This window comes from Bombyx mandarina, chromosome 18 (genome assembly GCF_030267445.1).
Source record: "Bombyx mandarina strain Sakado chromosome 18, ASM3026744v2".
Classification (NCBI taxonomy): Eukaryota; Metazoa; Arthropoda; class Insecta; order Lepidoptera; family Bombycidae; genus Bombyx; species Bombyx mandarina.
Window position 1 is genome coordinate 3,671,163 of NC_143224.1, and position 25,568 is coordinate 3,696,730.

At 35.2% G+C, this 25,568-nt stretch overlaps 2 protein-coding genes and 1 long non-coding RNA gene across 9 annotated transcripts in view; 1 reads left to right on the top strand and 2 right to left on the bottom strand.

Moving 5' to 3' along the window:
• LOC149500941 (uncharacterized) overlaps positions 1-25,568 on the bottom strand; it is a 236,014-nt gene that overhangs the window by 121,769 nt on the left and 88,677 nt on the right. The window lies entirely within an intron of this gene.
• On the bottom strand, positions 397-6,951 carry LOC114244369 (uncharacterized). 2 transcript variants are annotated; one of them, XM_089734974.1, is made up of 6 exons: positions 6,846-6,951; positions 6,551-6,722; positions 5,239-6,136; positions 4,544-4,703; positions 2,371-2,517; positions 397-613 (listed from the first exon to the last, which is right to left on the bottom strand). In XM_089734974.1, exons 2-6 carry the CDS (start codon positions 6,698-6,700, stop codon positions 415-417), a joined length of 1,554 nt encoding a protein of 517 aa, XP_089591100.1. In that variant the 5' UTR covers positions 6,701-6,722; positions 6,846-6,951; the 3' UTR covers positions 397-414. The 2 variants fall into 2 exon arrangements, with proteins under 2 accessions (XP_089591100.1, XP_028031954.2); XM_028176153.2 differs by having other exon boundaries at positions 6,551-6,919.
• PCB (Pyruvate carboxylase) overlaps positions 8,503-25,568 on the top strand; it is a 46,157-nt gene continuing 29,091 nt past the window's right edge. For 4 of the 6 annotated variants that reach the window (XM_028176122.2, XM_028176126.2, XM_028176125.2 and 1 more), the window contains exons 1-2: positions 15,412-15,566; positions 23,501-23,839. In XM_028176122.2, coding sequence (XP_028031923.2) covers positions 23,750-23,839 — 90 coding nt within the window. In that variant the 5' untranslated portion in view covers positions 15,412-15,566; positions 23,501-23,749. Of the gene's footprint in view, positions 8,673-8,876; positions 9,122-15,411; positions 15,567-23,500; positions 23,840-25,568 lie in introns of those variants that run through there. The other 2 variants (XM_028176124.2, XM_028176123.2) reach the window with 2 other exon arrangements.

Genomic DNA, 25,568 nt, shown 5'->3' on the forward strand with positions numbered 1-25,568 from the left:
ATTTTACAGCCATGTTTTTTTGGTTTTATTTGTGTATTTGTGTATCAATCGTAGCTTGCCAGCCATGTTTTTTTGGTTTTATTTGTGTATCAATAGTATGTTCAGTAGGTCTGAGAATCGGCTACTATCTATTTTTCATACCCCTTAGTGATAAGGGTTGTCCACCCCAATCATTCTTTTTTTGTATATTTTTTTTGTTATAATGAGGTATTATGTGGTTGAATGAGGTTTTTTTTTCTACACTAGAATTTCCCTAGAAATCTTATTTAAGGCAACACAATGTTTGCCGGGTCAGCTAGTATTATATAAGAATTAGCCAATCAGCATTAACAAATATTTGTTTGATAAACAATTCAATAGCGAGCAGAAGTTTGGAGAACAAAAAGTAAAGAAAAATGAAAAAAAAAAGCATTATTATTCATTCCCATTCGAGTTAGTTGGTACAATAACAAAGCCTCTGTCCGTTGCTTCTGGTATAATAGTATCGGTGGAAACGCCGTTATTTTGGACATTATCGTCCCTAACTATAAGCTGCGTCTGCGCGTTGTAATGATCCGACAAGTGTTGCTGTAGGTCGGATTTTAGACGGAATGTCTGGAAGCATTGGTCACACCTGAAAACAAGTAAAATATATTTTAAGTACATAGCTTAAAAACTAAAGAAGCACGTTTTGATAGCAAGCCGAACTATATAAAATATAATCTATACTAATATTTAAATCTACAGTGGTTTTTACGGATGTTCCGTTATAACTACTGAAACATTCATCCGATTGACTTGAAACTTGGTATCCATGTAGAAAATACATGTACTTAATGGATAGGCTAATAATAATGAGTATTGGACTCCCTTCACCAGTCGCGGGGGCGTTAATGATGGGAATCTTTGTGGGGGTGAGAAATAATGTTAATTTTAAATGGCCATGGAAGCGGACGGGTACAGCTATTAATATATAAATCTACAGTGGTTTTTACGGATGTTCTGTTATAACTACTGAACAATTCATCCGATTGACTTCAAACTTGGTATATCCGTGTAGAAAATACATGTACTTAATGGATAGGCTAATATTTATATGAGTGTTGGACTCCCTAATAATAACAATAAATAATAATGTTAATTTTAAATGCCCAGCGAAGCGGGCGAGTACGGCTAGTACACTATATATATATATATGTTACGGCTAATACCCGAAGTGCGACTACACCTACTTCTAGCCGGCTAAAAATAGGTGTAGCCGCATTTCGGTGTTTAAACCTAGGTGTAACAGATTTGTTCACAGCTAATATTAGGTGTAGCCCATTTATTTGTTTAAAATTAGGTATAGCCTTCTTTATGCTGGCTACAACTGGATGTAGCGACGGCCACGATGAGTCAATTATCGCCTTATCGAAGTACATGTTCTTGTCCGAATTTCTACAAAAACTAAGAATCGAACGCAATGTTTTGAGACGTCATTAAAATTTAGTTGCAGATAGTTCGACTTTTACGTTTATCTACGACTCATCCTCCAATCGTCCATTAACACAACGTTTTAAATAATTAAATTGTTTTGGACTTTATGGCGGGAATGCGAGGAGTGAAATTGTGTGATTTGTTTTATTTTGTCTATTTAGTGTTTCCTTGGGTTTAAATATGCAATGACGGTGGTTTATTAACTGTTTAGTATCTGTGAAAGTGCACAAATGTAGGAAAATCAAACAAAGCCGCTGAACGTAACTTCTCGGGATCCTTTAAAAAGTCCACTGAAAAAGTCTCAGTAATTGACCACCATTTTACTGAGATTATATTTCATCCCATATCATCTCGTCTTCATCCCAGTTGATTACTGTCTCAAATTAATCATATTCATTTCATTTCACTCAATTTTATCATTTTTCATAAAAATATTTTAAGAATAAAAACTAAAATAAGACATGACTTAAAGGTCTTAGTTACCAGGTCATAAAATCCCTTAAGAAAAAATGTATTACAGGGGTGGCCAACCGGTCGATCTTGGCAAGACAAAAAATATAAATACATAGAACAAATTGCGCAACGTAATCACTAATGGCTTCACGTGTCGTCTACATATAGTATCATTTGTTAATGACCATTACGTCACATTATTTATTCTCTCTTCTACACTTTATTATATAATTTCAGGATTATTTTAATAATTTTTTAATTTTACTTTTTTTAGACTAGCTTCGCCTCGCCGCGTCACCCGTGGTACGACAATAACCGCGGGTAACATCGCGGGATCCAACTATTAATAATAAAATTTAATGTTTCCGAAGTGAAGCGAGGACAGGTCGCCAGTCAATAATAAAGTTTAATGTTTCCGAAGCGAAGCGAGGAAGGGTCGCTAGTTATAAATACAAAACTAACTTGTGATATTTATCGCTGGTGTGTAGACGTTTGTGCCTATTCAAGCCCTCCTTCTGGGCGAATGCACGCTCACACAGGTCACACTGGTACGGCCTCTCGCCTGAATGAATAAGGTGATGCCTTACGAGGCTATAGTTATTTGGGAAACTGAAAAAAAAATGTATTTAATTAATAACATGGCATGACAGTTTGCTTTTGAACTTTAATAAATTGACCACATATGAAACAAAATGCATCAGCATCGTATTTTTTTTTTTTTTTTATCCCTACCTAAGCTGATAGCCCTAGCGGCTATGTCAGCGTAACCCTAACTTTAGTAGGTGAGCTCACGGGGCTCAAACCTGACGATGTTGCTAACACGAACCCTAGCAAGAGCCGTGCTTCGCAGAATCTACCACCGGATCGGAAACGCGACCCACTGAGAAGATCCGGCGAGAAACTCAGTGGGCTGTGTCTGAGAGTTAGCCATCGTATTTACACTTTCGTGACATTTTAAGTTTTTCTGGGCTTGTACAAAACACCTGATCGTTGTCTATGACTCGAGTGCCATCTAGTGGCAATGTGCAAACGTAAACACTCCACTCTCATAGCGCGGTTGTTTTAAGAGTATTAAAATTAATTAAAATTTATAAAAAAATTGAATAATGAGTATTATTACTATAACTATCACAAAAGCAAACTTTATACCAAAAAAATGTATTTTATTTTCGTTTTTGGGCATGATTACACGGAAAAACCTAGTATAAACGCTAGAACGAAGAACGTTTTTTTTTTGTAGAGTTGTGTAATTAATCAATTAGTTAATTTATAATTCGCCTGATTAGGGCTTTTTGTGAGTCCGTACGGATAGGTACCACCACCCTGCCTATTTCTGCCCTGAAGCAGTAATGCGTTTGGGTCTGAAGGCTGGGGCAGCCGTTGTAACTATACTGAGACCTTAGAACTTGTATTTCAAGGTGAGTGGCGGCATTTACGCTGTAGATGTCCATGGGCTTCGGTAACCACATAACACCAGGTGGGCTGTGAGCTCGTCCATCCATCTATGCAAAAAAATAATAAAAAAACAATAATTATAATAAGCGAAGAAGACTCATTTGAGCAATTCAAATTTCGATGCCTCCAATGAACACTAACTCCAAATTCGTAGGTTTACAAGAGGAGAGTTTAAACGAAAAAAGTTGATAAATATATCAGCAATAATAAAGATTTTATGGTTTTTTCTTGTGTAACTAGTTGATTTACTCTTGCTTCGAACCCCATTAATAATGAATTTGTAATACTTTTAAAATAGTGAAGCGATTTGCGTGAAAAACGAAAATTTCAAAATTTTGAGTTAGAGTAGTGTTCATTGGAGGCATCGATTTATACTGCATCTCTTCAATTCTATTAGAGATACCGTTACAGTATCATTGTGCTCAGTGCGAGTTTTTTAACGTTCTCGATAGCGTCAAAGTTAAGTGAAATTTGTATGGAGTTGGAACGTTCGCCTGTTTGCCGCTAGGGGCGCTGTTCCAACTGGATACAAACTTCAGGTACGCTAACGAGAACGTTAAAATACTCGCACTGAGCACACCGGTCGCGTAATCGGGCAGAACGAGGCGCCATTCCATGTTGTGATATCCATGGGCTACATTATCAACTTGACATCGAATGATAGCACTAGGCCACTAAATTAAAACACCAAAAACTTCAGTTCTTAAGTAAGAAGCACTCAAAAGAAATCCCATAACAACAGAATGGCCGTTAATGACGTCTAGGAAAGAATTAAAAATTCTTTTTCTCTTCAATGTTCTATTGACGAATCAAAAAAGAAGAGAAATTCGTGAGACATTCGTAAACAAGTGTAGGAGGAAGCGCAACCAGGTTCGCAAATTGAATACCGAACCCATTTGCACAGCCTCTAAGTTTGCGAATGAATGTCTGACAGCCCTTCACATGCGAGCGAACATTCGTACAATGTACAAATGTTCGCGCGCATGTGAGTGGCCGGCATAAGGTCTCAGTTGTAACAGTACAATGGCTGCCCCACCCTTCAAGCCGAAACACATTATTTCTTACTTCCATTATTAATATAATATATGCTCTGCTAGTGAACCGATTAAATGGCTTGGATGTTTTTAAACCGCTGCTCGATTAGTTGATAGTAAATCTTGTGCAATTATTAAGATCTCACCTTTTCGTGCAGGCATTACATTTGTAAGGCTTTATTCCTAGATGTTGATACTTATGCGTTCTGAGACGACTCCAGCTAGTGAATTTAGCATTGCATTCCCGACACTCATACCTACGCTGAAACTCGCCCGTGTGTGTTTTCATGTGCACTTTAAGGTCGCCTGGAAAAAAAAGGGCAGTTTGAACTCTTTTTATTCTTAACTAGCGGCCCGCTCCGGCTCCGCTCGGGTCTTTAACAAAAATTTCAACGTTGTTTTATTTTTTTAAATAAAAGAACATTTATTGTGGCATAACTATAATAGTTAGCCACAATATGCTGTCGCGACACTTTTTGTGAATAATAATGTGTTCTACAAACTATCAAATTTTATTCTATCATTAATAGTTTTCACAGGGCACACCTTGTAAGAATATTTTAGGAAATTTTTTACACCTTGGGATACATTATTGGAGTTTTAGTAAGGATCCTTAATATTTTTCAAAAAAGATTATAGCCTATATCACTCGGGAATAGTGTAGCTTCCAAGCAGTGAAAGAATTTTGCAAATCGGTTTAGTACTTTTGGAGCCTATTCAATACAAACAAACAAACAAATTTTTCCTCCTTATAATATTAGTATAGATCACGTTTTTTGCTTTAATTTAGTCAGTTAAAGTAACCTAATATTTTGAATAACCTATATTATTAAGTACTTACTTTTACTTACAAATTTCTTAGGACAATTTTCACACAGATACGACCGATTGTTAGTGTGTCTGTTCACATGCTGATTCAAATTCCCGGACGAGCTGAATCTTTTTCCACAAATCGGACACAAGTAAGTGTGATCTTCAAAATGAATCTTTAGATGGCTCTTTAGCCCTGTCATGTTCCGAAAGGATTTCTTACATAACAAACACACATGCGGTTTAATTCCCATATGAAGGTTAACATGTTCTTTAAATCTATTCTCATCAGCGAATGTATAAGAGCAATCTGTGCATTTGTAGGATTTCGGCCTATGGGACAGCTCATGCCTCTTCAAGTGACTTAACTTTTTAAATACCTTTTTGCAAAAAGAACACACAAGTATTCTACCTTTCTTTACATGCTTCTTTTTATGTGCACACAAAGAATTTAAAGTTTTGAAAATCTTTTCGCATTCTTCACAGCTATAAGTCACGTTCTGCTTATTATCTACAGAATCGTTCGAAGCTGCACTGTGTGATATTATATGATCAACCAGTTTGTAACGATGTTTAAAAGATTTACTACAAAAATCACATATAAATTGCACTGTGTCTTTTTTCTCTTTGGATTTCCCCATTAAAACTTGATGTTCGTTATTTTTATCTTGGTATACATTTGTAGATGTATTATTTGACTGCATCTTACAATGTTCTTCAAAAAACTTTTCTTCATATAAATTTTGGTTTGTTTCATCTTGGTCATATTTGAGTTCAGTTTTTTTATCCAAAGCAATTTGATATGTCTCAAGATATTTTTGAAAGTTTTCTTCTACTCTGTCAACGCATGTCTTGAAAACATTAAAATTCATGATTTCATTATAACATGATTCACATAGCATTTTTGGCAAAGGATCATCTGCTTTTAGCTGAAAATAATTTAAAACCTGTTTAAACTAAAATAGCAAAAATGTTTTTTTTTTTATTTGCTTATTCTAAATGGCAGGGCAGAACTTAAACAGTTGGATAGCTTTTTAACTCCTTTCTATTTTTTTAGAACAAAAAAAAAACATCACACAGTATGAAAGTTGCTATTTTTGGACAAGGTTAAACAACTCTGTAGGCTTTTTACTGCTTTAAATCAAACTTCCAAATCATAAATACACAATAACATATTTGCATTCATAATAACCCTTTTAATACAATACAATACTAATACAATACAATATAATACAATTTATACTTGATTTAATTTCTGAACTGAAGTACCTTAATGGTCATTTGCGTTCATAGCAAAACCAGTGCAAAGAATACTATTGAATAATTAGAAGCACCCAATATACCTTTATTGATGTACAGCATAGCAAAATATTCCTTATAGCTTTAGATTCTTCAGTTTCAGAAAAAATATTATAACATGTTTTTTCTGCTATGTCAGATAAACAAGTTCGACAGCAACATTGTATACTTATGAGATCCTCATGCCAAGCCATAATAGCTAAAATATATTCCTTGCTAAAAAAATATTTATAAATAAAATTTTAGTATATGAATAAGAGTTCAAGCAATGTATCAAAAGGTAGGTACACTTTAAATTTAAAATACTAAGTGGTACAATACTACAAAAATGAAATTCACTTTAATCTGTGAACATAAACGTCTTTCTTTGGTTATTAATCCAGGAAAGAAAATTAAAGCACCTACAAATTTTAATAATAAATAACGCAGGTACGGTACCTATGTAGTGTGTGTGCGTGTGTGTGCATAGATATTTTTAAGGGATATTATGACCTGGTAACTAAGACCTTCAAGTCATGTTTTATTTTAATTTAGATTCTTATTTTTGAGAACTTCGATCAACAATCGAAGTTTGAGAGGCATTTAGTAGAAATTCATTTAATATGGAAGAATAAACTTAGTATATATATACTTTATAAGCAGGATACAATTCAGTGAGCCTACCCTACATTTGAAATGAAGTAGGTACTTATGTATTGACTGTATTATCTTATTTTATGGGTGAGTATAAAGCGCCTTATTCACGATCCATATTGCTGTACGTCCCGCCAAGGCCATGCACGATGCACGATGCATTTAGCGCTTTATTCACGATCCATCACGGCTGTACGTCAGCTCAAGGCTGCGGTGCTGGATGTATCAAGCGCGAACAGAATAAATCGAACGAATTAAATGAGAGGGTTTTAATTTATTTAAAATGCCAGCTGTTTTTATCAAAACGCCAAAAATGGGAGTCCTTCTGATGTTGTCAGCAGCAGCAGAAGAGAGGCAAAAAATAGCAAGAGGTTTTGGATGATTTTTTTAAACGTGCAGAGTATACTCAAATAGTTAATATCATTTTTTACGCACGCTATCAATCCTTGCAGCTTCCCCTAAAATGGGCCTAAAAAATTGTAATAAGTTTATTATTTTTTGTTTATTCATATAGTCTGCGCTTGAGACATTCCACAAACATGTGGAACTTATATCTTTCAATAAATCTTGAAAGTGTTTTACGATCCATTTTGACGTGCAGTATCTCTCGAAACAAGCTACAAATGTTAAATCTGCTGTACAGCAAGTATATACACGATCAAGCACGCACGACGCAGGACCACTCTGACGTACGTCAGCGTTATTCACTGTCTATCTGCACGACGTTCGCGGTGGTGGGGGCACTCGCTGGACGCAAAATCGGTCGTGCAAATCCAGCAAACAATTAATAATAATTATCGACGTACGTCAAGCCTATTCTTGATCCTTTTGCATCGTGCATCGTGCATGGCCTTGGCGGGACGTACAGCAAGATGGATCGTGAATAAGGCGCTTTAGTTTATATCTATGAAACTTTTTGGCGGGAACGCGAGGAGTGAAGTTGTGTGATTTGTTTTATTTTGTCTATTTAGTGTTTCTTCGGGTTTAAATGTGTAATAATGGTGGTTTATTAACTGTTTAATATCTGTGAAAGTGCACAAATGTGGGAAAATGAAACAAAGCCGCTGGACGTAACTTCTCGGGATCCTCCAAAAAGTCCACTGAAAAAATCTTGGTAGATGACCACCATTTTAGTGAGATTATATTTCATCCCATTTCGTTTCATTTAATTTCATCTCAGTTGATTAATGTTTCAAATTAATTATCTTCATTTCATTACACTCCATAATATAATTTTTCATAAAAATATGAATATAAATTAAAATGAGACATGACTTAAAAGTCTCAGTTACCAGGTCATAAAATCTCTAAAAAAAAGGTATGTAGGTGGATTTTTTGGCGGGAACGCGAGAAGTGAAGTTGTGGGATTTGTTTTATTTTGTCTATTTAGTGTTTCTTCAGGTTTCAATGTGTAATAACGGTGGTTTATTAACTGTTTAGTATCTGTGAAAGTGCCCAAATGTGGGAAAACGAAACAAAGCCTCTGAACGTAACTCCGTGGGATTCTCCAAAAAGTCCACTGAAAAAGTCTCAGTAAATGACCACTATTTTACTGAAATTATATTTCATCCCATATATTATCTCATCTCATGTCGTTTCAGATCATGTTTCACATTAATCAAGCTTCATTTCATTTCATAATATCATTTTTCATATAAAAAAGTTTTCATTAAAATTAAAGTAAGACTTGACCTAAAGGTCTTAGTGAACAGGTCATAAAATCCCTAAAAAAATAGTATGTAGGTGTCTACTGGGCTACGTACTGGGTTTCGTTTAAAGTTTAATTTTATAACCCAGAATTTTAAGTGTTGTATCTGTATTTGTACTTTTAGGTTGTCCCGTGTCCCGTATTTTTTCTTGAGTAGTTCTTGGCTCGTCACTGTGACTTGTGTAATGTGTAATAACAAATTAATTTTGCAAAAATGTACATACCTTAAATCTTTAATTATTTTTAAACTCATGGAATGAACTCTTAAATCAGGGTAAGACTTTTTAATGCTATTTCCAATAGCCTATCAACTACGTACTAATATGAGTTATTTATGTAATGAGACATAAATAAAACGTTACATATCCAGTGGCCTGTAACTAGGAATTTTCATCTTTTATTGATACTTAGCAAACAAGAATAAGTTAGAGCACCCATACCCCGAAATATCAGAAACAAGATACCTACTTCGATGACGATTAGTATTTGAACATTATGGTAGCCAGGCAATAATCATAAGAAAGACATTGAGACAATCAAATTTATATTTGAAATAAACCATGTTATAATAGATTTTCTTACAATTACTTACAATACAAAATTACTACATATCGATTCCAGGTTAAATTAAAAAAAAAACGAAAGAAATAAAATTTTACTGATTAAAATCCTTCCTTAAACTCCTTTAAAAAGTTACTTTTTTATTTGATTACAGTGTTATCCTAGGTATATCTTACTTTAAATAGTTTAAATATAATTTTACATTGGTGTAAATAAGAATTTGCTTCTTCACCATTTTTTCATTTAAAATATCCCTGTCCTGGTGAAACTGGAAAGGCCTCCGGGCAACCAGTAATACTACAATCTTAAAAAAAAGAATTAAAATAGATTATGTCTTATTTATTTTATTGTTCTAAGCTGTAAAATTGTTGTTAACTAAATTATTTTTTTAACCTAAAGTTTCAATTATGGTGGTAAGGTATTTTCTGACAATCCTGTATTTAGGTACTAGATAGATAGGTATAAATACTAGATAGGTACACAAAATAAATTAGAGTAGTGTCTCCTTGGTTGACAGGCCGGCTCAAGATGACAATCCAGTTAAAGGGAAAAGCTAGGAGCATTCTGTCATAAGATTCCTATGTTGTTTTTTCAATCTATACTAATATTATAAAGAGGAAAGATTTGTTTGTTTGTTTGTTTGTTTCGAATAGGCTCGGAAACTACTGGACCGATTTAAAAAATTATTTTTCCATTAGAAGCCGACATTGTCCCTGATGAACATAGGCTACTTTTTTTTTTTATTTTTTAATTTTTTTTTTTGGTTTCATGTGTGTTTTAATGTTTCCGAAGCGAAGCGAGGGCGGATCGCTAGTTTAAAATATTCTCAAAGACTGAAAAGTATCATTACGGAAATAAAGTGATAAAAATGTAATGTTTTAATTTCAATGATTTCCAATACTTTCTACTACATATACTTTTAACTCTAGCAATATACAGCTGTTTGTGTGACCTAATCATTGTCATCACTTAAAATAAGTTTAAGAGATTGCCATTCAGACTAAACTGTTCTGTGTTAAAGGCTCTTTTAATTATATTCTTATGTATAACTATTTTTTACTTTTGTTAGTTTTATTTTGCATATATTTTTTTTAACTTTAAGTATAATATCAATGTGAGGAAGTTTTATTCAGTTTTGTGAATATGACATTTCTGAATAACCATGATGCAGGATATAGACTTTACAGCTTACTATTTCTACTACTATGTTATAAGTGAATTTTCGAGATTTAAAATTTACTCCACAACTACATTCCGCTGCATTCCATTTCTGAAAATGAGCATCACGGACACATTGTAAATTCGAAACTTCTTCTCCATGATTACTACACAATGTGAAAGCTCCTGTTTATCTTCAGGTATAAAGACGAAATATTTGCCTCGTTTTCCGAATTCTAGACAAAAATTTAAATCTACCTACTTAACATTCTTTTTCTCCACCTTGTCCCACTAGGTGGGGTCGGCACAGCTAATTATTCTCTTCCATTCTCTTCTATCAGCCGTCATATCAACACTCACTCCTCTCTCTCTCTCTCTCTCTCTCTCATATCGTCATTCACACACTCCATCCATATCTTCTTCGGTCAACCACTTCCCCTTCTACCTTGCACTACCATTTCCATATATCTCCTAGTCACATGCATCTTCTCTCTACGCATCACATGTCCATACCACGCTTTTTTACAATTGAAGTTACGAAGAAGATACGCCATATAAGGCGATTGGCGTGAAGTCTGCAGAAACACTTAAATCACAAAACATGTGCTCAGTTTTTGTTCTACTGATCTTCAAACCCACGTTTACCAACCTTTCTCTCTCCTCTGTACCTCAGGCCCTTACTCTCCAACGAGAACAATGTCGGGGCGGACATTAAATTATTATATTTCATTAATTATTCAATAATTACATAATTAAAACACATTAAATCTACGCAAGTAATATGTTTACGTAATGTAGGAAATGATAAACGCAAGATTAAAACGTAAAATAGTTTTAATTATGAGGTCGAAGTGTTGATTTTATGGCATAGAGGCTGTCCGGCCCTTTAGACCCTTAGGCAGAAATAAGCAGTAATTACGCGATTTCAGAAACGTTACATAATAATGAGTTTTATAACACGACCGATGCAGTTAACCCATAGACACACCCCACTGTCTTTACTCGCAGGATCTTCTCAGTAGGTCGCCTTTCCGACCCGGCGGCAGATTCTGCGAAGCACTGCTCTTGCTAGAGCCAGTGTTAGCAATGTCCTCAGGTTAGAGCCCCGTGAGCTTACCTACTCGCTCGGCTATGCCGGCATAGCCTCTAAAGGCTATCAACTTAGGTAGGAAAAAACAAAAACTAATGCAATTTAATAAAAGTATTTCGTTCGTTCGATTTCTTAAATAAGAATTAAATGGTTCCTACGACATCGGCATAGTCGTATTATTTGATAGGAGTACTCTGTGCGGCTTATGCTTTAGGTCACGACGACTTCTAAACCTAATACACATTCATAGGGCTGAATATGAAAATGAATTTTCAAAAACCCACAGGGTGCAAGAACTGCTCGCACTAATCAGATTTTTTCGGAATGCGATTTGTTGTATAACACCTCTGATACGTTGTAATAAACCCAGTCAAAACCATATCTTCGATATATGTTCTTTACTACTACATTAATCTTCTATCTTCTTCTTCTATATATATAAAAATGAATTGCTGTTCGTTAGTCTCGCTAAAACTCACGAAAGGCTGGAGACTGAGTTGGCTAATTTTGGTCTTGAATTATTCTTGGAAGTCCAGAGAAGGCTTAAAAGGTGGATAAATATGAAAATGCTCGGAATTAAATAAAAATAACAATTTTGTTTTTCCTTTGATGTGTCCCCCGTCGGACGGATTCCTTGTGTTTGTTTTATTTTAAACAACAGCTTAGGTCTTTTATTGATCGATTAAGGCACTACGAAGTCTGCCGGGTCAGCTAGTAATAAATAAAACTGATAAAAAAATGTGCTGATTGAGTATCTTGTGAGTCCGCACGTGTAGATACCACCCTGCCCATTTTTGCCACGAACCAGTCCGGATGCGCTCCGGCTTTAAATAATTCAAACAACCGTTATAGGTACTATAAAAATGAGACTTAGATGTCGGGTCTTAAATAGGGTGGTGGTGTTCACGTTGTGATGTCCACGGACCTGTAAACTATAACCACTTAACACCAGGTGAACAGTGAGCTTGGTCAACCGTATAGTAATAAAAAAATATCATATAAAAACTAGTACATATCTCAGACAAGTAAACAGCATAATAAATCACTAATTACGAATGATTGTGTGAATGTGGACCAAGGTCTGTCGGTTTCTGACTCCATTGTAAATGAATTACTGTTGTACCTTATATAGTGCTGCTTTTATTGATTTAATACATTGGCTTTGTTCGGTCACGATTTCTTCGTAGGCATCATTTTCAGGGCGATACACTGTGATGACTGTAATAAATTTGTAAACTACGAAAGAAGCTCTCGCAACATTAGATTTTTTAAGTAATAAGTTTTTTTTTATTGCTTAGATGGGTGGAAGAGCTCACAGGCCACCTGGTGTTAAGTGGTTACTGGAGCCCATAGACATCTACAACGTAAATGCGCCACCCACCTTGATATATAAGCTCTAAGGTCTCAAGTATAGTTACAGCGGCTGCCCCACCCTTCAAACCGAAACTCATTACTGCTTCACGGCAGAAATAGGCAGGGCGGTGGTACCTACCCGCGCAGACTCACAAGACATTCACAGAGATCAATATTAAATGCATTCGATTAGGATCGTTGTTTAAACGAGTGTATGTACATATATTATAGTCGGATTTTTTATTAGACGAAGTAAACTGACGTTTACTGTGTTGTCAGTTTTTGATGAAATAAAAATAGTGTTGTGACAAAGTGAACGATTGAAAAAACTCCTGAATTAATGAAATTGCCTCGATTGTCTAGTGAATAGTTAGTGTGCCGAACTGCCGATATCGGGCACGGGGTTCGAATTTTAGCCGTGCTTTGTACATACCAACGAGTTTTCGACGAAACATTATGTTCCTATGGTATCTACCTGTACTGAATACCGAGTGTTTTAAACATTAAGAAAAACATTGCGAGGAAGCTTGTAAGACTGTCCTATTTCCAATGCATCATATAGTTGAAACTATAGATGTATAAAATATAACAATTATAGGTACATAGGTAATGAAAATAAAAAAAACTGATTGTAGTTACATACTACTAGTAACATATTATTATATTGGATCACTTTAATACAATTTTATTGTAAAATATAAATAATATTCTTTTATAGTTTGAAATTAATGAGTAACTCTTCACACTCATTGTTCATTTATGTGATTGAACGAGAACTGAACGCATCACTATTACTTTAAATATAGCAACATTATTTCACAAAGTGACATTAGCTACTGTCAGCTGGCTTCGTCTAATTAAAAATCCGACTATAGGTTGCAGAGTGGGCCGATATCTCTATTATTTCTTGACACAGTAGGCAGTCGTCGTGCAAAGATATTGCGCAGCACGAAACGATAACAGTTCTGTGACGTCTTCACTCTTCCTAAGTCGAGCAACGAATGTGCTAAGTGCTTCGATTGAATCCGAGCGATGACACCTCGACTCTGCCGAAGCGCACCACCCGAAGAGAGCCGATGTTTGACGAGTAGTTGCATCCACTCGATGGCACGCTTTTGCTTCGTTTGTCGTGTCCGGATAAGCGACCCGCCCTCGCTTCGCTTCGGAAACATTTAATTTTATTATTAATAGCAGAGTCCCGCGATGTTACCCGCGGTTATTTTCGGACCGTGGGTGACGCCGCGGGGTGAAACTAGTAACTATCTATCAGTGAAAGTCTCGTCAAAATCGGTCCAGCCGTTCCAGAGATTAGCCGGAACAAATAGACAGACAGACAGACAAAAATTTAAAAAATATATTATTTTGGTGTATGTACCATATATATATATTCATATGCACGTAGTAAAAAGCGGTTACTTCAATGTTACAAACAGACACTCCAATTTTATTTATATGTATAGATATTGCCCGGATATGTTTTGTTTTGCCCGGACGGAATCATGGCGCGCCTGTTGGCAAACAGTTACCAGAACCCATAGACCCAATATAACCCAAGTACCATTTTAGAATTCCATAGTGAACGTTAATGTTCCTACTGAAATATCCACGTTCTATTTCTGTACTGCATTATATTCTTTTGGCAGAGACAACTAAGAAAGTCCTAAATGACAATCACAAATGAAAACCATTTACACCCTACTTAACTGTATTAATATAAAGAGAACTGAACTTAAATATGTAACGTACCCCAGGTTTTCTTTTTTTTTATTGCCCTTGTACCCCAGGTACGGTATCATCTTGAATATTAAAAGTTTATTTTGCGTGTTACTGTCAAAATATGTAATTCAGACCATTTCTATCACAATGTACCTATTCGTATCTTTCAAAACAATATCTTCAAAGGTTTTTCCAGTAATTACCAAAAATTATTGTATTAATCCTGTTTTAAACAATCTGACGCATCAGTCCGGTTCGTCTGCGTATTTATTGTGAAATAACAATAAGTAAATAATAAAATCATGTTAAATTACATAACACGAGTTTGAATACCTACTAATTGTAAATTCGAATCTCAGGGACGTCTGAAATCAATATACGAAATCAAATCACAGAAACAATGTTTACCCCTCCCGGCTGAGCGTTTGTTTGCCCACCTGTCCTACTGAATCTGGAAAGCCCTACCAGTAAAAATTAATCAAATAAATATATATAATACAATTTTTATTGTATCTTCATCGACAAAATCTCAAACAATAATATCATAATCTGCAATAGTTAATGGAGCATACAAACTGCATTGTAGATTCCAATGTCTCGTAAACTTGGAAATTCAAATCCTCGTTGCGAAAGGCAAACTTAACCGATTGTTGCCATTGAACCTAGCTGATAAACCATAATAAAGGTCGCTGTGCTGTTTCATTTGAAAATTCAAAATAATTACGCAAGTCTTAGACAGTCTTAGTGCTCCTTAGTTTCGTGCCGGCAGCCGTGTCGTGTGGACGTGTGAATAGCCTTCTATTATTTTTATCGTTTCCTCGTATTCAATAAATATAAAAAGGTAAATATTATTTTGCATTGAGTATTCGTTATTATTCATCGTTCGTTTAACAAATTGATTTGAGTGATTGATTTTTAAATCCAAGACTTATGTTTGTTTCACAGTCAATAAACATAGTACACGTACTATATTTAGTATCATTGTTTCAATGAGATAACTAATAGGAAATAATGGTTACCATTTGTCGAAGTCCATTTTATTTTAGAAGATTTGTTCAGTGCCTGTGTATTACCTTGATTCGTATTATGGCGACATTCTTTGTAATTTTTCTCGAACTGTTGCAACTGTTATTCGTTTACTTGTATTCTAATTGTGCTACGTGTATTTAATTCGTTTTTATTTATTTGAAATCAATGAAAGTAGTAGTGGTTTCAAGTACTTTGCTAATATTGGTGAAAAATATTAAGTAAATTCTCAATGTAGTTCCGGCATAGAATTTCGAAAAAGAAACGGGTCGTAAGGTAGCCATTACAAATTGTTCTATATACGATATCTCTGTTATGCGGCTATACAAACTGATAAAACAATCGAAAATTGGTATTTGTTTCCTCGTGTAGCATTCGAGTCCGAAGTCTAATAAACACGGATTTTTATCGTCATTCGATTAAAGTCTCTAGCTGATCTGCGAACTTACAAAATTCAATGAAAACCCGTTGTTCTTTTGTCACTCAAATACCAAAATAGTTTGAAGAAAATTAGAAGAATTATTTAAAAAGTCACCTAATTTTCTCGAAGAAGGCTTTCAAGCGCAGCTCGGTAATATTAATCCGTAATTAGCATAACGCTATTTATTTACATAGGGTTCAACGTCCGACATTGGTACTCGTGTCGAAATCGCAGCGAGTTTACAAACTCGAAACCACTTTAAGAGACCTCTCTTTCCTTCCTCTTAAGATTGAAAAAGACCGCGTTCGTTGGATTTGCCAACTGGTTTGTTCTTTAGGCATCGTAACTGTTAAAAGTGCAATGTTCAAGATCAATGTAATTTCGAAATGGATTGCTTAAGTTTCGCTATCAGTTTGTAAATAAAAAAGCCATGTATTGGAAATATTCTTATTCAAAAAACAGATTATATATTGCCACCTCGTATATCGTTTTAATTTTATTATTTGCGCCATTTCCAACACTACAGTTTTCGTGGTCACGGACGACGGAGATGAAACTGTAAAAGTATTTTTTATTAAGTTATCGACTTGTGAAAAACGAAGTAAATACTATTGTGTATATTTTTTATACAATAAAATCTACAACTATGATATAATATAAAAAAGAATGCGAGTATTGCATACACGTATAATATAGTAATACTTGTTGTTATTAGTAATATAACCTCACCACACCCTTTGCCAATGTTTGTATTGTAGAAATCTATCTACCCACAAACGTAATATCGACTTACAATCTCTGAAACGAACAAAACCAACAAGATCCATAGGCTAGTACGCAAGTTAACATTACCAAAATTATGGTAAGTTAAGTTTTTTCTTAGTATTTGTTGAAAATCATTTACCAAGAGGCCTTTGCACATTCCACAGAACTACTAGAACATTCGTAAATTCGTCTGTCAATCGCCATTACATACCTTCTTTCATCAAACGGCAAAGTTCTCAATAAACAAAAACATTAAGAAATAATCTAGTCACATTTTCGTGAATAATCTTCTAGATTTAACATTATTTGTGCGTATTAATTATTTTTATCATTTAATTACTCTCGACTGTCCTTATTGTAGTGCAATGTGCGATAATAGTACACATCTTGTTTAGATATGGAGAATTTTCACTTATAAGTAATACTTTTAAGTTGTTTATGGGTTAAATTATAATAGCACAGTAAATTGTGAAGCTGGGCCTGCTTAGATCGGATATAAGTGGTGTTTGGGAAAATAATTCTTGTAGCTTACAATGAGAATCTTTAGGCCAACTTAATCTAGATACATCTAAGAGCACAATAATGATGATTGACACTGAAATATATACTCTTCCGCAACTTACAAGATTGCTAGGGTCGAAATTCGAAGACAAGTTAATCTAGCAGTGTGGCAACATGCGAGTAGTAAATTGAAAACGATTTACTACAGGAATATTGTTCTAGCGCTTTTTAAAACTATTTCTGAACATTAAAAACTTGTCACACATTTTTATCAATCTAGTTAAATTATATACTTATAACATTTTGGAATAGAACAAATAAATTATTGTCCGAAGCCTTCCATAATTGAATACTCAGATTGAACGACATTTATACGATAGTCACTAATCAGAGAATGAAACCTACACAATGCCTTAGACAAATCACAATAGAGATATAGGCATAAAACAGATCGTTGTATTAAAATTTATTGCTTTTATTCCTTAAATTTTTTAACACAAGTCACCTGCTTTACAGTTAACTTGTATTATCACTAATTGGTGGAGATAAAGTGAGATATAGCCAGATGTCGAGTCTTTCGTAGAGCACCAGCTTAATTTTGCATGTTGCTGTTCGAAAAAGGACTCGGAAACTAAGTCTTGAGTTTCCCTTACCACGCGAAACTTTTTAATAACATAATTTGGTTGCTTAAAATAGGTACTCCCTTGAAAAATCCATACTAGAAGATAGGTTATAGAATTACAGAAACACCGTCAAGGGAAGTTTTCTTTTTTTTGTGTGCCCTTGTACAACGACCTTGTAATACGAACATACGGCCCACCTGGTGGTGAATGGTTACCGTCGCCCATGGACTTCAGCAATGCCAGGGGCAGAGCCAAACCGCTGCCTACCGCTAAAAAATTCAAAATTCCCTTGTAAACATGCATTGTACATAAACATATGCCCACTGAGTTTCTCGCAGAATTTTTTCAATGGGTCGCGATTCCGATGCGGTGGTAGATTCTGCGAAGAACTGCTCTTACTAGGGCCAGTCTTAGCAAATTCTCTCAGGTTGAACCCGCGAGCTCACCTATCCATCCGCGCGTTACTGGAATAGTCCTTTAGGCTATTTGTGAAACAGGTAGGGGTAAAAAGATACATAACTATATTGGTACACACCGAAATAAATGGACTCTTAAAGGCGCTCAATAGCACGGAAATCTAGATGACGTCATCTTCGGTGGTGTCACGAAAATTACTGTAATGTTTACGTATATGACACTCATTTTGGTTATACGGCATCTGCCTACTAATGTAAACAGTACTATTCCCAGATCTGTCTAACTCGTTTTATTGTGCTGGTTTTACGACTTATCCGAAACGCTTGTCTTTTTTTTAATGCTGTAGATTTATTCTATTTCCTTAGCCTTTCATAAGACTTTTGACAGCTTGGAATTAGAAACACTGACTGAAAGATAATAGTCCACCTTTTATAGTCTATGTAAGGTATAACTTACTTCCTTTTGACACTTATATAAAAGTACTCATAATCTTATGGATATAAATTCAGAATTAGAATGAAGTAATGAAAGTAGCATAGTAAAATCTTATAAGATACACCCAACGAGTAAAAATATCTTATACGAACTCACGTATTGTATAAGGGAGTATCTTTCTATTAAATTTAAGTGGGCAATTGCGGCCAGCGTATGCAGTGTTCTTGGTTGCAAATAATTTTAAATTGGTGTCGCTCACACCGTTGCAATGCTGGATCTTAATATAGAATGTTTTATAGAGCATAATGTATGAATGGTCTAAATTTATATCGCAAATAGTAATTCTGTAAGTACTTGTTAAATTTGACATTAGGCTACAAATACAAAAGGCTTACGAAGTTTTTAAGTAATTTGTAGCTTTAAAACAGAATATTAATAAGTGACATAATTCTCCTTCTTGTTCTTGCCCTTATCTGAAATTATCAGCGTAACATGTCCTCTTCTAATATAGTATAGTCCATTTAATAATGATGATGATGATAGTGATATCTCATATCGTGATGCATATTGGTTTGACATATATCTTACGACCTGTCTGTCTAACGTCTGCCGGAGAATAGTATCGTTGGCATAAGAAGACAGTAGACGAAGTTTCTTAGTAACCTTTTAACGCCACGGAAGATATTTTTTTACTACCGGAAGATACCCGGGCACAACACAGCTCCAATATCGATTCTAAGGGTCAATTCCCACTGAAAGAGCAGCGGCGCGCAGCGGCCGTAAGAGCAAGTGACTGAGCGCGGCGCCGCAAGACGCAGTGTGGCGCCGCGCGGGGCAGTGCGGCGCCGCGAGAGGCAGCGCGGCATCCCGAGGCACCGCAATGAGCCTCCGCGTGGTAGCTTTGAAAACTAACTTGATACCCTCTAATAAAATGACGCGAAATGCGCAAGCGGCAGGTCGGGCAGGTATGAAATGGTCGCTCGCGCGCAGCCGCGAGTCTGTCAGCTGCACCGCGGTCGGCCGCACGTCAGCTAGCTGCGCCGCGATCAGCCGCGCGGCGCCTCTTTTGACTAGTCGGTAGAAGGCTCGTGCAGCCTCGCGACGCCACGCTACCCCTCCTTTGCCTTCAAACGACTATGAACTTTTTAATCACGTAGATAAGATTCAAAATAGTTTGTAATATTTTGCCTCAAAAAGACGCTGCCGGCCGCTGCTCTTTCAGTGGGAATTGACCCTAAGTTTCTTATTAATTGTAATGCAAAAAATTATGATAAAGACTACAATTTTGCAGTGTTATTGGGTAATTTAAGAAAGCAAACAAACGTATAAAATTACACCATCAAAAATGCTTTGCGGGACAAGAATAGAAAGTTACTTTTTCATTTCGCGAAATTACAGTATTTTATGTTATTGTTTTGATTAAATTCAAATAAATACATATGTAACAAATTTCACAGAACGGTTCCATTATCTTAAACAATTCGGCAAATATATGATTTATCTAACGGGATTCATTTTTACTTACAAAATAAATGTTAGTCTTCAAATTGGCATAAAAATTAACCTCTCGATTTTAGTTATTATTAAGTATTTTTTTCATTTTGTTCATTTTATTGGTCGATTCCAAATATTATTAAATTGATATAATATATCATCCAATAATAACATTTGACTTTTAAAAAAAACAGTCTAACAAAACTTTTCAATTAGAATTTTGTGGCATTCAGCCTGTGTTTTTTGCTGCGAAGCAAGCATGCTTTCCGGCTCGAACTGTTGGGACAGCCGTTATCCAATTAAAACTTAGACCTCATGTCTCAAGGTGGGTGGCGGCATTCACTTCGCGACTTCTACTGGCTCCGTTAACCTGCTCTGAACACAATGTGGACCACAAGTTCGTTTTACCCATCAAAGCAATAATTTAAAATGTGTATGAGTACCTGTTCATCAGAACGATAATGCCGCTACCTGTCTAGAGATAAGAGGAAATATTTGTTAGTCGAAACAAAACTTGCTCGGCTGTTACAAATTAAGTATAAAAACAAAAGATTTCAACAAATTTAGACAAAAAGGTTACCTTGGGAAGTGCACGGCTGTAATGCCAAAATTTGTTACAATAGTGTAATGTTCATGTATAGACATGAAAATAATTGTACAAAAAATATCGGCAGTGGAGTCGGATTTATATTTTTTGTAAATCGCTTCAATATCGATTTTATTCGTATGTTTTTGTTGTTGTTTTCTTCACGAAATCTAGAACTTCAGAAACTAAGTTTTAGAAGAAATTAAATTTTGTGTCTTTAATGTCGAGCGATATTTCACATTTCGTCTGGACAAGTTATATGGGTTTAAAAGTCTATCAAATCCATAAGCTCAAATAAATGAAGGTTTGTAGTCATTATTGACCTGAAAAATTCGATGGAGCCGGCTGCAAGCACGAAAAAACATGACTCATTGAGGCGTTCCATTTAAGGCTTGAAGTGCAAGCGAGAGCGCGCAACGAGCGACAAAGAGGCACAATCGACCTCCGCGTTCGGCAGCGTTCGACATCTGTCTCTCTCCTGCTTGAGTGAGCGATGCATCCGCGTGGACAGCTGCTATACAATAATACATTTACATGTTTTCGTCAAGTATGAAGTTCAGTGAAAAGTGAATGTGGTGTCAATTGTCCATACAAAATATATATATCAAACAAATAAAATTAAAATTTTCTTTTGAAAAATGAAACCATTCCATCAGTATTTTCTTATGACGTTGTCACGTTCAACTATCGTCAGTAAACCGACTTTACAGGCAACCGTTTTTTATTTTTATTTTTTAAATGATTTGTAAGAGAAAATCAGAAAGTGCCATCTGAGAACAAAACATCCCAAGTGTCAGTGTCAAGTAATATACTGCGTAACAAATAGAAATATAACAAGTTAAGATCAAAATATTACTAGTAACAAACAGTTTTACGGAAGCGCTTGTTAATATTAAGTAAATAGTCGAAAACGAAAAAGAAATAGGCCACGAAATTCAATAGTGTCACTGATTTCCTAATTTAAAATAGTTGAGTTACCTAATTGTGTATTCGGCAACAGAGCGGTACAGAAAAGGACAGATTGTGTATAATCATAATCTCATTGAATGTGGAACTATAATTCAAACCAAATTTCAATTCGTATTTTTATAACATAAAGGACAAATATACCAACAAATAAAATCTACTTTAATTTGAAAGGTTATTAAATTATGCTGAGTAATATAAATAAATATAAAATATAAATAGTTTAAATGCTGAGTAACCTGTACTATGAACACGACCTTTATTTATTTCGGAATAAACAACATTAGGCTTCATTAACATATCTGTAAGGAATTTTCTGTAAAGATATGCCTTTTATAAATTAGCAGCTTGGGCTTTTTGGTTATGATTAGACGGTTTCGAATAATTTCTATTTTACACCATTGATTCTAAATCATTCGTCGATAGAAGTATCTTGGACATTAATCGCTGCAATTTGTTTTAATAAACAATAATAAACGCGATTTTCACCTCACGATTGAAGTAGTTTTCCCTGAAGGTTTTTATGCTAGGACGAACTCTTTGGCACCTTTCACCTAGAGTAAACTAGATGACATTTGACAAAACAATTTGTCATGAGTGAATCTTGGGCCGCAGAATTAAGTGGATAACAGAGAAAATTAAACACAAAAGCTCACATCGCTCGATGTTCAGGACACCATTTTCAATCGTAAATCTGCCTTACGTCACGTGTGTCTATAAATGAATGTTCTGTATAAACAAGTACTTATTGCCCTGATAATTTTCATGTTACAAAAGGTAATATTCATGTAATCCATCCAATTATCTTAAAATTATTTAATAGTAGTCAATAATGTGGGCACAATGTTTAATGACACTTGGAGGTTAAAAGCAAGTTTCTCGCAATGTCATTTAGGTCACTCAGTCAGCAGAAGGCGTAATATTATACATACTCGTGATATGCTGTTTTTATGAAGTAAATGTTTTGAAAGGCTCGAAAAGTGAACGTTTTTCTTAAGGGCACTTTAGTACTTGAATTAAATATGCTAAAAGGAAATTTGAAAGTAAATAAACAAAAAGATTTGAAGGAAAAAAAACTCATCGGTTTTCATACAGATAACTTGAAACGTTGCGATAAGGAACGCATTATTTTTCTACTATAATATCACTTCAAAGAATTTCCTAATTGGAAATTTTTGAATGACAAAGTGATTAAACTTAGCCCAAATCAAGGAGAATGATAATAATTATTAATGATAAAAAATAATTTTCATACCGACTTTCCTTAACTTAAAATCTTGTCAACACTCGTAGTTACTGTGGTGATTCCGTACGATGCCTCTGTCCTACATAGTTCTGTCGTGAAGCAAACATGCGTGCCAATTGGAACGATCGGACGTTTTGAAGGTGGTAGTGGCATTTACCTTATAGCCTTTAGTTCATGAAGCTCAGGTATCATTCATATGTCTATAGACATCTATAGATGTCTGGGGACCAAAGGGCCTAAACTAATAAATTATTATAATACATGTTATGTAATACTTTCTTTCCGCTTGTTACAGATTTAGAGCCGAGACGCCGAAGTACGACACAAAAAAACGAAACATAACAAAAAATATCGAAAGAATATAATATATCTACGTCTAGTCAAAGCATTCACAATATAATTGAAATCTTGTAAACAAAAAAAACAAAAAAAACGTAACGAATCACTAAAATGAAATAAACTGTGTTATTAGGATATTAAATAGAATTATTAAGTTTGTACTTATTTAGTTTATCAATTAATAAGTTCACTAGTATAAATAAAGATGCAAATACTAAAGGCAAGATTCGCTTTACGCGCCACAGCGTCGCAATTCCAGGCGTGGAGCTCGGCCAAAACTCGGACAGCTGCTACGGTGAGTGAAATGAATCATTTTTAAAGTCATTAACAATATTGTTTTTTCTTGGGTTTTCGCTGGTCCTCAACATAATTAAACGTTTTAAGGTTAATCGTCATTATATTATTTCTGACGTTTGAAATACTGTACAATTTACGTGGTCACGGACGACTAAGGTGTTTTTCGTCGACATTTGAGTACTGTGCTTACTACCGTCGTCTATCTTTCTATTTAAACTATTTCTTGTCTTAGGATTCTATTCGCACTGAAATACGTACTTGTAAGCTTGAGATCTACCAGTAGGTTTACCGGTAGGCAGCGGCTTGGCTCTGCCCCTGGCATTGCTGAAGTCCATGAGCGACGGTAACCACTCACCATCAGGTGGGCCGTATGCTCGTATGCCTACAAGGCCAATAAAAACAAAAAAAAAGTTTGTTTGGAAAAATGTAATGACACTTAAAAATCGAGATTAAACAGTAAAAGTACTTATAATTGTGTCATTAACATGTCACTAAATATTAGCCAGGCGAACCCATTGCCCATTTGCTGCGAATCGTGATTTCGAAGTATTGATAGAAAACCACTTACCTACACCCCAAAATCATTATAATCATTTTTAATTTTTATTGCTTAGATGGATGGACGATCTCACAGCCCACCTGATGTTAAGTGGTTACTGCAGCCCATAGACATCTACAACGTAAATGCGCCACCCATCTTCAGATATAAGTTCTAAGGTCTCTAGGTCTAAGTATAGGTAGTTACATTTTTTAGTTTTTTTTTCGAAAATCCACCCGAACCAATCTCGTTACAAACTTAACTCGTTGTCAATTTACAAAAACAAATGTCTGTCCTCATTATATTATATGGCGTCAGCGGCAATAGGCAAGAGAGAGATAACGAGATTTATCCATGACACGCGTACATCAGGCAACGTAATTAGTATTACGTCATTTTAAAAGCTCATTTTTTTACCATGTTCATAAAATATTTTCTTATTTTTTTTTTTTTTTTTTAATAAAGCTTCTTTGTCAAACCTATGAAATATTTCTATTAGCAAGTTGTGACGGTGGTTGTAAAATATAGTGTAACTAAAGTGCCTCTCAAAGGGTTAAGACTGTCTTGCCTCTGAGACTACTCAAAGATGACGTCATTGACTTAGTTATCATCACTATCATCATCACCAGCCTATAGCACTGCTGGACATAGACCTCTCCAATTGCACGTCCTCTGGTTCTCACGTCCAGCTTTTGCCAGCTACCCTGCATAGATCGTAAATCTACGGAGTCTGAGACCGTCCTACACTACGTTTGCCTATTGACGCCGTGATGTCTCTGAATTCCGGTGACCCCATTAAAATCAAATGTGCTCGTTAATCCATCCAGTGCAAAGGTATAAAAAAAATACGACTGTTACGAAGATAGATTGTAGGTTAGTTACGTTTAGAAAAATGTTCAAGGGCATCCTCCACGTTAGTAATAGGTAGGTTAATGTAATTGTTTAATGTATTATATTGTGAATTTAGAATATAATACATTATTGAATAATCTTGCGGTAGGCAGCGGCTTGGCTCTGCCCTTGGCATTGCTGAAGTCCATGGGCGACGGTAACCACTCACCATCAGGTGGGCAGTATGCTCGTCTGCCTACAAAGGCAATAAAAAAAAAAAGTTTTTATTTAGTGAATTAGTTTTCTTTATCGTGTTGTTTTGTCGTAATTGTAAGGAACGTTGTTGTACAAATTCAGC

Bases quoted from the DNA above. Each gene is read 5' to 3' on its own strand.
- LOC114244369 (XM_089734974.1), bottom strand. From the start codon at position 6,700: ATGGCTTGGCATGAGGATCTCATAAGTATACAATGTTGCTGTCGAACT. The intron at 6,137-6,550 runs GTATATTGGGTG...AATTATTTTCAG, and splicing joins TATGCTGTACATCAATAAAG to CTAAAAGCAGATGATCCTTT. The intron at 2,518-4,543 runs GTGAGATCTTAA...TTTTTTTTTCAG, and splicing joins TGTAATGCCTGCACGAAAAG to TTTCCCAAATAACTATAGCC.